Source organism: Pristiophorus japonicus, chromosome 3 (genome assembly GCF_044704955.1).
Source record: "Pristiophorus japonicus isolate sPriJap1 chromosome 3, sPriJap1.hap1, whole genome shotgun sequence".
Taxonomy (NCBI): domain Eukaryota; kingdom Metazoa; phylum Chordata; class Chondrichthyes; family Pristiophoridae; genus Pristiophorus; species Pristiophorus japonicus.
Genome location: NC_091979.1, coordinates 243,047,921 through 243,061,097, shown reverse-complemented (window position 1 = coordinate 243,061,097; position 13,177 = coordinate 243,047,921). Strand labels below are relative to the sequence as shown.

At 45.7% G+C, this 13,177-nt stretch overlaps 1 protein-coding gene across 2 annotated transcripts in view; it reads right to left on the bottom strand.

The window, feature by feature from the left end:
- cyp17a1 (cytochrome P450, family 17, subfamily A, polypeptide 1) overlaps window positions 1-12,124 on the bottom strand; it is a 34,056-nt gene extending 21,932 nt beyond the window's left edge. The window contains exons 1-4 of one of the 2 annotated variants that reach the window (XM_070876478.1): window positions 11,641-12,124; window positions 6,929-7,067; window positions 1,502-1,731; window positions 593-679 (exon numbers count right to left, since the gene is read on the bottom strand). In XM_070876478.1, coding sequence (XP_070732579.1) covers window positions 593-679; window positions 1,502-1,731; window positions 6,929-7,067; window positions 11,641-11,952 — 768 coding nt within the window. In that variant the 5' untranslated portion in view covers window positions 11,953-12,124. The remainder of the gene's footprint in view (window positions 1-592; window positions 680-1,501; window positions 1,732-6,928; window positions 7,068-11,640) is intronic. The other variant, XM_070876477.1, reaches the window with a different exon arrangement.
- Between the last annotated feature and the right edge of the window lie 1,053 nt (window positions 12,125-13,177).

Sequence of the window (13,177 nt, the reverse complement as noted above, 5' to 3'; positions counted from 1 at the left end):
AGTGGTTGCACATTATTGGAAAAGAACCAGAGACTGGAAAAAAAAACTTATCTGCAGCAATTTACAAATATTGGAATATAGTCTATACTCTCTGAAGTTAGAAGAATAAGGGTGATCTCATTGAAACATACAAGATTCTGAAGGGGATTGACAGGGTAGATGCTGAGAGGTTGTTTCCCCTGGTGGGAGTGTCTAGAACTAGGGGGCACAGTCTCAGGATAAGGGGTATTTCTTCACTCAGAGGATTGTGAATTTTTGGAATTCTCTGCCCCAGAGGGCTGTGGATGCTGAGTCTCTGAATATATTCAAGGCTGAGATTGATGGATTTTTCAAGTCTAGGGGAATCAAGGGATACAGAGATCAGGCGAGAAAGTGGAGTTGAGGTCGATGATCAGCCATGATCTTATTGAATGGTGCAGCAGGCTCGAGGGGCTGTGTAGCCTACTCCTGCTCCTATGTTTTATGTTCTTATGTGCAGTTGAGTGTTGACTACAACTTATACAATTGTTGACTGATCTGATAGCACACACCCATTTAACTTCTCCCATTGCACAGATAAAATTGAGATGCTACACATTTCACACCAAAGTACCTTGTGTTCTTCGAGTTTCTTCTGAAGGATACTGTCTCGAATTGAGATGCATTGTTTCAGAGTCTGGAGATCTTCATTAGGAAAAAACTGTAAAGGAAGTACGAGAGAAACAATGTGTAATAATTGATGACTGCGGGATCTGCAACCAGAGGTTAATGTGCACAGGATTCACTGGGGGGAGATGCATGATCAGATTGGCTAAGTACTATCTGCAATCCGAGATTACTGAAACCCGTGTATTAAACACCTGGGGCTGGATTTTCCCGTCCTTTGCGCTCGGGGTTTTGCCCCGGAGCGGGGTGAAAGGCGGCGGTGAGGTCTCCAGCGCCCCGCCGCGATCTTCTGGTCGGGTTTTGTGGTGGCGCTGAGCAGCACCGCCGGGAAGAGCTGCGCCGGGTGTGCAACGCCTCTGGTTGCGACACCGGCAGGAGTTTGGACTTTTGCCCAATCCGTCCGCCTGGAAGTGCGCCCGCAATGACGGCCTGGGATATCAGAGTGGTCCGGCATAGCCGGCGGCGCAGAGCTAGGTAAAGTACTCTGAAGGTAAGTGCGAGTGTTTGTTCTTTTAATTACATTTGTGATTTGTGTTGTGGTGGTGTGGGCAATGTTTTGGGAATGTTTCTGTGGGTTTTTTAAGGTGTCCCCCCCCCCCCACCGGGCCTCTCTCGGAGCGCACACGGCCCGGCACTTTAGCTCGGGAGTTTCCTATCCTTGCGCCACAAGAGGTGTACAACACCTCTCTTCGTGCTGCACCCCCTGACGCAGGGCCCAGATGCCCAAACTTCCATACGCAAACTATTCCCGACCGGTAACGTTCCCGTCTCCGCCTCCGTTTTTGCCCCGAAACCGAAAAGCCTAAAATCCAGCCCTTCATGTTACAGATAGAGACAGTGGTTGGGACTAAAGTACCTGGAGCCAGGGGAAGATGTCTATAAAGCTATCCTTTGCCACAGTGTCCACAATGCCTTGGCTATAGTTCAAAATTTTCTGTAACTCCTCGTCTTCCTTATCATACGATGAGCTGAAGCATAGCAAGCAGATTACATTGGTGATGGCTCGTGTCACCTCAGTCATTAGGTCTAGCGGCGAGTCCATCAAACGTTCAAATGTGGAGCATAATGAGGTAGCTTCTTGGCAAACTGTTCATCGTCCAATTCGTGCCGGAAAAAAATAATATTATTGTTAGAAATAGGACAGACAGGAAACTCAGCGCGGTGGGCTGGGCCTTTCCACAAGGAATAGAAAGCTTGGATAGAAGCAGAAAATGTTCTAAACACTCAGCAGGTCAGGCAGCATCTGCGGAGAGAGACAAGAGTTATCATTTTTGAAACGTTAACTCTGTTTCTCCAGTATTTTCCATGTATATATTTCAGATTTCCAGCATCCCTAGTATTTTGCTTTGGATTTTATATAAAGCTTGGTTAGCATTGTGCTACGAAGTACTCGGACATAGGTTTAGGATTGCAGCTTTCCTATGTGGCAAACTGAGGTGCAGAGCCAAAGAATACCACCCCAAAATAATTAGACTGAGAAATCAGTCCAATTCACTCTCTGCGCTCAGCCGATAGAGCAAGTGGCAGCAGACTGGGAGGCAGTGAGCTTGGCCTTTGTGGGTCCAAGTCACACTTCCCAACGATTCCCACATTACAACTCTTTTGGGGAAAACATAATAAATTAAATCAAGTGCCCCCCGATCTGGGGGACACTCCAAACACTTTTCACGTGCCCTTTTTGTGTTTATTTTTGTTTTTTTGGGCACTAAAATCATAATTTTTCAAGTGCCCCCTATAAAAGGGGAGGGGGGCACTAAAACCGGCATTTAAAATAAATTAGACTTTAGAACATATAAAATCAAATTAAAATTTGGTTGCCGGGGGTGATGATGCACTCCAGTCCCTCCGGCGCCCACCTCTCGCGGAAGGCTGCGAGCGTACCGGTGGACACCGCGTGCTCCATCTCCAGGGACACCCTGGCCCGGATGTACGCACAGAAGAGAGGCAGGCAGTCAGGCTGAACGACCCCCTCGACTGCCCGCTGCCTGGACCAGCTGATGGCACCCTTGGCCGTGCCCAGGAGCAGTCCTACAAGGAGGCCCTCGGACCTACCCGCTCCCCTCCGCACAGGGTGCCCAAAGATCAGGAGTGTGGGACTGAAGTGCAACCAGAAATTGAGGAGCAGCCCCTTTAAATAATGAATTCCCACATTACAACAGTGACTATACCTCAAAAAGTTCTTCATTGGCTGTAAAGTGCTTTAAGGCGTCCAGTGGTCATGAAAGGCGCTATATAAATCCAAGTCCCTATTATTATATAAGCGCAAGTCTTTGTTTCTAAGGGCATAATCTATGCTGACCCTCCATTGCAGTACTGAGGGAGTGCTGCTCTGTCAAAAGTGCCGATATTCCTCCCTCAACCAATTGCCACCAAAAGACATTAACTCGCCAGTCATCTCATTGCGATTTGCAAAATGACTGCCACGTTTGCCTGGGTAACAACAGTCACTACACTAAAGTAATTTAAAGGACTTTGAGACATTTCTGAGCTATGTAATAAGGCACTATATAAATACAAGTCTTTGTTCCTCTTCATCCACTAGTTCAGGGAATCATATATCACTTCGCCTTCATGGGAGGACAGATGCACCAACATTAGCGTCCTCGACTAGGCCAACATCCCCAGCATTGAAGCACTGACCACACTTGATCAGCTCCGCTGGGTAGGCCATATTGTCCGCATGCCAGACACGAGATTCCCAAAGCAAGCGCTCTACTCAGAACTCCTTCATGGCAAATGAGCCAAAGGTGGACAGAGGAAACGTTACAAGGACACCCTCAAAGCCTCCCTGATAAAGTGCGACATCTCCACTGACACCTGGGAATCCCTGGCCAAAGACCACCTTAAGTGAAGGAAGTGCATCCGGGAGGGCGCTGAGCACCTTGAGTCTCATCGCCAAGAGCATGCAGAAATCAAGCGCAGGCAGCGGAAAGAGCGTGCGGCAAACCTGTCCCACCCTCCCCTACCCTGAACGACTATCTGTCCTACGTGTGACAGGGACTGTGGTTCTCATGTTGGACTGTTCAGCCACCTAAGGACTCATTTTAAGAGTGGAAGCAAAGTCTTCCTCGATTCCGAGGGACTGCCTATGATGATGATGATATCACTTGTGGTGGTGTGGGGTAAGGAGGTGGTTTTGCGGACCTAGAGAGGAAAGGAAAATATTACCACTTTAAAAATGAATGCAAGAAAACAACTGGTGCCCTTATTAACTTGGCTGACATGATTACAGGGGTCCTTGATGGCTCAGTGAGAACATTCGCTACACAGTTGCAAACGAGGACGTCAGCTCCGGGTCAAAGAGAATGAATCAGAACCAGTGTTTCTCGCCCTGATCATTTTACTGTAACTCCCGCTGGAGAGTGCATCCACATAGGGTGGGCAGGTGAGGACAGATTGGGACTCGGTTGTAGTGATCCCTCCCGAAGGCTGGAGGTCCTGCAGATATTCATGGTCCAGCCTCACAAACAGAACCGGGCAGTTGTTTGAGGTCCTGCAGGACAGCCAGAACCCACCGCAGGGGAAGGAGGGTGAAAATGAAATACACCCCAACCACACGCTCCCAGCCATTGTATCTTCACCCATGAGGATACCTGGAGGCCTTGGGAGTTTGAAGACCGCCAATGCCTCATTCCTCCCTTTTTTTTTTTGGAACCTTCTCCAGCCCTGATAATCCTTCCTAAATCCTCCTTTTCCTCATGCTCCGATCAATTGTTCATCCCCCTTCCTTTACCCCTCCAGTATCAGCGGTGGCTCAATGGGCAGCACACTCGCCTCTGTGTCACAAGGTTGTAGGTTCAAGTCCCACTCCAGGGACCTGAGCACAAAATAATCTAAGCTGACACTCCTAGTGCAGTGCTGAGGGAGCGCTGCATTGTCGGAGGTGCCGTCTTTCAGATGAGACCCTGTCTGCTCTCTCAACTGGCGTAAAAGATCCCATGGCACTATTTCAAAGAAGAGCAGGGGAGTTATCCTGGTGTCCTGGCCAATATTTATCCTGCAATCAACATAACAGAAACAGATTATCTGGTCTTTATCACGTTGCTGTTTGTGGGAGCTTGCTATGCACAAATTGGCTGCAGCGTTGCCTGCATTACAACAGTGACTACACCCGAAAAGTACTTCATTGGCTGTAAAGCAATTTGAGACGTCCGGTGGTCATAAAAGGCGCTATATAAATGCAAGACTTTCATTTTTCTTCCTTTACCCCACCATTGGCGGCAATGCCTTCAACTGCCTAGCTCCAAGCTCTGGAATTCCCTCCTTAAATCCCCCCTAATCCCCGCTTCCCTCTCAGTCTTTATGACCCTCCTTAAAATCTACCTTCCTGACCAAGGTTTTGGACACTAAGCTAATGGCCAGGATCTTGCCGTAATATTACTGTGTAAATCTGACAGCAACTTCAGGCACCCGTGCATGCAAACATGGAAATCCCGAATTTGCTCTCCGAGATACCCTGTTCCTCCACAGGGTGCGCTGTTGCAGTCCTCATCAACGGACTCGCAATTTAAATCGCTGCTATGGCGTGAACTTGGGGTAGTTGCCCACTAATTCCACACTACAGACAGCTGAAAAAGTTATAGCTAGTGCATTCAGGAGTAAGTGAGTTTTTAACATTGTAATAAGTGATAATTACTACCAAACAATCTCTCTGGCTCTGAAAAATTAATGTTATAAGTGTGGAGCCCATGGATGTCACCACTCTAAAGTTGGTCAAATCTTTGTGGACGGCTGACAGAGGTGAATAGCAAGCGCCATTCCTTCGCTGGTGACTGTAAAATCCAGGATATCTTCTTCAGCTCCTTTATTTCTGGTTACATCTCTGTGAAGTGCCTTTGGGATCTTTTCTTACATTTATGAAGTGAATTTTGGCGTAAGTTTTCATTACTTACTAGAAAACGTATTTCACACTGACTGGGGATTGATAAATTAAACTGCCTTATGTAATCTCTTTTTTTCTCCCTCCAAACTCCTGAAGGTGTTGACTCCCTCATAGAATATTGTAATGTGTTTGCTTCATGGATTCTTTGCTTAAGAATTCATAGCAACACATTGCTATTAGGAACTAGTTGGTTTATTAACAAAGGTTTAACAATCGCACTACACATTACCAGTTCATCCACTAGGCTCACAACGGCATACCTCATTGTGGATGATCTAAACCCAACTGACTGGGGTTTTATTGAGTCTTGTGAACATCACATGACTGGCTAAGCCACTCACAATGCAACAGCTCTACTACTATTTTTGGTATAACTTTAAATCAAGTGCCCCCTTTTGTAAGGGCACCAAAATCCACAAATTAACAAATAGACATTAAAGGAAACCTTGTGAAATCAAATTAAAATTCTGTTCTCTGTTGAAATGATATACTCCATTACCTCAGAAGGCCGCGAGCATACTGGTGGACACTACGTGCTCTATCTCCAGGGACACCCTGGCACGAACATAGCCACGGAAGAGAAGCAGGCAGTTGGGCTGAACGCTCCCCTTGACCACCCACTGCCTGGACCTGTTAATGGCCACCTCGGTCAGGCCGAGGAGCAGTCCTGTGAGGAGGCCCTCCGACCTGCCAGCTCCCCTCCGCACCGGGTGCCCAAGGATCAGGAGCACGGGACTGAAGTGCAGCCAAAATTCGAGGAGCAGCCCCTTCAAATAATGGAATAGGGGCTGCAACCTCACACATTGTATATACACTTGGAACACGGGCTCCTCCAGACCGCTGAAATTGCCGGTGGCCTGGGAGTCCGTGAACCGACTTAAAAACCTATTGAATGGGACTGCCTGTGCAACACCCTCCAGGCCAAGTCCCCAATAGATAAAGGGAGGACTCCTGCATAGAGTGCAATCCATTGGAGAACCCTGTCTGCTCCGGATGGCAAGATGGCATGTCATTGCGTGCAACAGCTCTACAAACAGGTGCATACATTACAGGTCTGTTGTACTGAAGCTATTTCTTTTTTCTGATACTTCAGAGAAGTGGCCATTATTTACGCATGAACCTAGACAAGTAGTAGCAGGATATGTGATGCCTACACCCACCTCCAGCTGGGCTTACTGGAGAACAGACAGGAGTAGGAACCCTATTTTATTTTCTCCTCTCTAATTCAGACAAGTATAGCGTCTCTCGAGCCGCCCCGGCTGAGATCTGCTAACTCAGCACCAGAGCAAGGATTGAACCTGGAACTATGCTAATGCGCATGGCTCAGCCAACCGATAAACACACTGAGCCATCGGAGGAGCCAGAAATAATTGCCGGTGCATGACTGTTAAGTATACTCACTCATTTTCTCTAAAGCCGCTGACCCAGTACCAGGCAGAAAGAGGGCTGAATGAACAAGCTTCCGATGGAATTTCCAGATAGGCCCGTAGTTTGCGAACGCAATGTCTTTCCCACCTCTGGAGAGTAAGTTTGTAGTCACCTGAACAGAGGAAGGAGATAATAAGTGCTTTTGCTTTGATATCTAAACACTGGGTTGCAATGATCCAATGTGCCCAATTGCAATAACAAGGAAATTCTGTCCCTTTGTGTCATTAATAATGTAGCACAGGCTCCCCTAGTAAGGAAGTACAAAATATACTTTGTTATCCCTGAGGAAAGGAAAAGGGGTTGCTGCATACACAAGACAAAACCTAGAAGTTTCTGTGGAGAGACGGGAAGCTGTATGTGTTGTGCTGCTGACCTATACCCCAGTTCCTGATTAGTGCAGTTTGTTCTGTACATAATCATGTCCAAGTTGTGTTTAGAAGACCCTATTATCCGGTGCTGTAGGTGAGTCTTAATGGGGTGAAGAGGTAATGTTTCAGCATAGCAAGCTCCTCGTCCCTCCATTTTATACTTGCTTTAATGAACTGGTTGTTGCAGTACTGCAGGCCTCTCAAATTCTGTTAGTATAGGGATCTGAGTGAAAAGATGCAGGCACTGGCTCTCTACATTTATTTTACTGGCAGTGGAAGTAGTAACCCCAAAAAGCACATTAATATACTCACATTTTGTATGCAATGCCACTAGTGTTGAGTTGGGTCGGGTTGGATTGAGTTAGGTTGTGAAGAGTTGAGTTGGATTGGGTTGAATTGAGTTGGATGAGTTGGGTTGGGTTGAGTGGATTGGGTTGAGTTGAGTTGAGTTGGGTTGAGTTGGGTTGGGTTGAGTTGAGTTGAGTTGGGTGAGTTGGGTTGGGTTGAGTGGATTTGGTTGAGTTGAGTTGGGGTTGGATTGAGTTGGGTTGGGTTGAGTTGGGTTGGTTTGAGTTTGGTTGAGTTGGATTGGGTTGAGTTGGGTTGGGTTGGATTGAGTTGGGTTGGGTTGAGTGGGGTTGAGTTGGGCTTGGTTGAGGTTCGTTGAGTTGAGTTGGGTTGAGTTGGGGTGGGTTGAGTTAGATTGAGATGAGTTGGGTTGTGTTGAGTTGGGTTGTTTGGGTTGGGTTGAGTTGTGTTGAGCTGGGTTGGGCTGGGTCGCGTTGGGTTGGATTGAGTTGGGCTGGGTTGTGTTAGGTTGTTTGGGTTCAGTTAGGTTGGGTTGGGTTGAGTTTTGTTAGGTTGGGTTGAGTTTGGTTAGGTTGGGTTGAGTTTGGTTAGGTTGGGTTGATTGGGTTGGGTTGAGTTGAATTAGATTGTGTTGTGTTGGATTTTTTGGGATGAGTTGGGTTGGGTTTTTTGGGTTGTGTCTAGTTGTTTGGGTAGGGTTGTTTGTATTGGGTTGGGTTGAGTTTTGTTGAGTTGGGTTGGATTGAGTTGGTTTGGGCTGTTTAGATTCAGTTAGGTTGGGTTGGGTTGAGATGAGTTGGGTTTTTTAGGTTAGGTTGTTTGTGTCGGGTTGAGTTGAGTTGGGTTGAGTTTTGTTGGCTTGAGCTGGGTTATGTTGAGTTGGGTTGGAGTGGATTGGGTTGTTTGGGTTGAGTTGAGTTGGGTTGGTTTGGGTTGAGTTGAGTTGTGTTGTTTGCATTGAGTTGAGTTGGGTTGGGTGGGATGGGCTGTTTGGGTTGGGTTGAGTTGGGGTGGGTTGCGCTGAATTGAGTTGGGGTAGGGTTGGGTTGTTTGGGTTGGGTTGAATTGGGTTGCGTTGGGTTGGTTTGTTTGGGTTTGATTTGGGTTGGGTTGGGATGAGTTGGGTTATTTTGGTAGTTTGGGTTAAGTTGACATGGGTAGTTTGAATTGGGTTGAGTTGCGGTGGGTTATTTGAATTGGGTTGAGTTGTAATGGGTTGGTTGGGTTGGGTTAGGTTGAGTTGGGTTAGGCTATTTGGGTTGTTTGTGTTAAGTTGGGTTGGGTTGAGTTGGATTTTGTTGTGTTGGGTTGTTTGGGTTGTGTTGGGTTGCAGTGGTTTTGGTTGTTTCCACTATTAACAGATGAAAATTTGTCATTAGATGCAATCTTCGAATGGGAAAGTATCTACAGTTACTAAGTCGATCCTTCATTGGATCACAGTGCTTATAGTAAATCTGTCATCCTATTCTGCACCACCTCCCCTGGCAATATTAATTATCAATAGATTCCATTTAAAAATTGCCATCTGGTTTTGAATTAGAAAGTCCAGTTTTTGAATGAACCATTTCTAATGTCTTTGAGTATAATCAAGGCTTTGAGTATATTCAAGGCTGAGATCGATAGATTTTTGGACTCTAGGGGAATCAAGGGATTTGGAGATCGGGTGGGAAAGTGGAGTTGAGGTCGATGATCAGCTATGATCTTATCGAATGGCATTGCAGGCTCGAGGGGCTGTATGGCCTACTCCTGCTCCTATTTCTTATGTTCTTATAAATTTCTAATTTCTAAAATGCAAACCAGACAATGAAAGACAGTTTGGGCCATATAGCATATTTTCCAACCTATGTCTGTGCTCCATGATGTGACAGTGTTAATTGTTATATCTAGTAATGTTTTTTTCTGAAATATTCCCAATAATCACCTATTGTAACACCTCAGCTGCTGCATTGGCTGAAATCTGCCTGCAGACCAAACATTCAATGTTAGCCCTCAAATTTGCTTGGTTCAGTGCAATCCACCATGAAAGTCATCTGTGAGCCAATATCGTTAGCCTATTTGAATCTTTTCGGCTCTCAAGAGTACCTACAAACCTCTGCCTCTAACCGTTCTGGCCACCTGCTGAGGCTGAACCAGCGTTGGGCATCTCCAGTACTTTATTTGATCCTGAGCTGAGGTTTAAGCTAGTCCATCTGTCCCCAGAACATTGGTCACTTATGTCCCCTCCTCAGTCTCGCTACTGTTGATACTACTATACATGCTTTCATCAGCTTGACGATCAATTTCTCAAAAGCTCAGCCGCCTCCCAACATGCATTCCTCATTGTGTATGTGAAAAGTACTGCTGCACCAGATCATGCTATTATCTCCTAGGTCACTAGGGGAATCTGTGTTACATTATTAAAGTTACATTAGGAAGCAATTTTAACCCTACTCGCTCAGCAGAAATCTGGTGGGTGGGCAGTTAAAATCGCCCTGGCTCTTACCTGTCCAAAAGCTGCTATGATCGCAACATTTGCAATTTTAACCTGCTCTCTTGGACAGGCGCCTGGAGCCAACAGGGTCATTCTTTATCTATGGCCTGATGACATTGAAACGCGACTGTAATTTTAATTTAGGCCTGAGCGAGGAATCCGTCTGGAGTTAAGATCGGGGCCAAAGGGATAGAATGTCCTTGGCCATATTGGATCATTGTATGGTCCCTAGAACTACTCATGCACACTCAGAGGAAATGTTTTGCTTATTCTCTAATCCTCTAAAATGTAATCAAGGGAAACGTCAGATTTTTTTAAGAGACAGACAGCAAGAGAATTGGCTTCAGATGACACAGAGGAAAATGTAATCCTATAAGTCTGGGCTGGATTCAAATCCAGGTCCAGAGGTGAAAGGACAATGTGTTAACCTTCTGCTTTTCATGAAAATGGTACCCCTTGAATTTCTGATCTGTTGCCATTCATAGGTGAAGTTTTATGCAATAAAGTGAACTCCTGATCACATCTCTTACTCCAACACGCTGAGCCTAGTATTCTTTGGTGACTGTTTTTCAATAGAGCAATCGTTTGGGGACCAGTGAATAGCAGGAGACAACGCCTCCTTCAGGAGCTGGGCTGGTGGGACTGAAACCTCACTCAACCACAGAGTTAAGGCTCAGGGTATTTTTTTCTTCTTCGAGATTCCTGCGTGTTGGAGGAAACCAAAACCCTGACCCAACACACGAGGAGACAGATGTGCCAATGTTATCACAGATATCTTGCAGCTATGGGACTATCGGCAGTTGAAACAGTGGATATATTTACATTTGCAATGCAATGCCCATCTCTACCTCACTCAAAACGGACTGAACTTAGGAAGCCATGATACAGTATTAATGATCAATAGGAGTGATAAAGATTGCGTGAAGGGCATCTGTTACTAAAAAAAAAAGCTCATTGTTTGTGGGACTTTGTTCGCAAATTTGGCTGCCGTGTTTCCTACATTACAACAAGTGATGTACAATTTTTAAAGGTACTTCTTTGGCTGTCAAGCACTGTAGGGCATCCTGAAGTCACGAAGGTGCTTTTAAATACCCAGTTGGTTTTTAAAAGCCCGTAGATTGGAGGAGGTGGAGAAGACTCAGGGAGATCAGGGCTTGGGCTGATTGAAATGTTGAGTTGGAGCTGGTTAGGCAGTAATATCAATCATCACAAAATCCCTTACTATCAATTCAAGAGAATGGATGAGAAACACAAATCTAGAAGCATCTCAAAATCTCATTTATTCCCCCCTTCCCTCCTCCCCATACAGATACTCAACAAGAAGCAAATCGATTCGATTACTGAATAACTCATCAGAACTCAACTCTCACATTGTGCAAAATAATTAAATAAAGTGCATGAAAAACATAACATTTATTTTAAAAAGAATGCAGATTTTGTATGAGCATGTATAATTTTTGAAATCGTAAATTTAAAAAAACATGATTGTAAGGCAATTATAAAAAAAATAATCTTTCCATTATTCAATGCAATCTTACCATACTGGGTCTACCGGCAAAGATCTTGCCCTTTTTTAGCAGGACTTCTTTGGCATGTTGATGGTTATTGATCACCACTACATGGTGAGGTCCCATCATGAAGGAGAAGAGGCTGCCGTAGGTCTTCTGGAGTTTTTGGAAGAGCAGGTGAGGAGGGAGTTCACTCCTGAGGCTGAGTAGGCTCCCGATCAGCGGGAAAGATGGCAGGCTTTTGGGAATTCTGCCCCCTTTCAGGTTTCTCTGAGTCCGTCCAGTCAACCAGCAGATCACAAAGGCCACCGTCAGGATCAGAGCAGCCAGCATCAGACTCATCTTCTCTGCACTCTGGACCCTCTGCGGGGGATCTGCTCACACTGTAGTGGGAGCCCTTTTATAAGTCTAGGAGTCAGTGCCTTGACACAGTGTTATCATCCGCAGCAGCAAGGAGAACGATGTCTTTGCTTTGTGTTATCACTCCACAATTCAGCATTTTTGTTACCTAGCCAATCCCAATCGCACGACGTTCTACGCACAGATTGATAATATTCACCTGCAGAGGGCACTCCAGTTCTAACAGAGTCACATATCTAGACTTGCAGTGTCAGTTGTGGCTCAGTGGGCATCCTCTGAGTCAAAAGGTTGTGGATTCAAGTCTTGAGCACAAAAATCTAGGCTGACACTCGCAGTGCTGAGGGAGCGCTGCATTGTCAGAGGCGCCATCTTTTGGCTGAGATGTTAAACCGAGGCCCTGTCTGCTCTCTCAAGTGGATGTAAAAGATCCCATGGCACTATTTTGAAGAGCAGCGGAGTTATCCCCGGTGTCTTGGCCAGTATTTATCCCTCTATCAACATAACAAAAACAGATTAGCTGGTCATTATCACATTGCTGTTTGTAGGAGCTAGTTGTGTGCAAATTGGCTACCGCGTTTCCTACATTACAACAGTGACTACACACCAAAAGTAAAATTGGTTGTAAAGCGCTTTGGGTTATGAAAGGTGCTATAGAAATGCAAGTCTTTCTAATGTTAGTTTTGAGTACAGAGTACACTACAGTAAGGCTATTCAAACGCAACGGGTGAAAAGTCCAGCTGTTATCAGAATTTCACGAGTGCAGTGCTGAGGGAGTGCTGCACTGTCAGAGGTGTGATGTTAAACTGCTCTCTCAGGTGGACATAAAAGATCCCATTTTGAAGAAGAGCAGGGCCCTTAATAAATCTGCAGAGAAATAAAGGGAAGCATCAAATTTAAATATTAAATTTTCATCCTTGTCTTCAATCACTCCATATCCTTGCCCCTCCCTAATCTCTCTCTCGCCTCTTCCAGCCCTACAAGCCCCTTGTCCCTGACCTCCATTTCTTTTACCCTAGCCTCTTATCTATCCCTCTTTATTAGTGGCTGTGCCTTCAGCTGCCTAGGTCCCATCCCCCATGTACTGGAATTTCCTCCCTAAACCTTTCCACTTCCCTCACTTTAAGAGCCTCCTTAAAACCCACTGCTTTGAGCAAGCCTTTGGTCACTCTTCCTAATCAGTTTGAGCACCGTGCACATATTGAGGCTG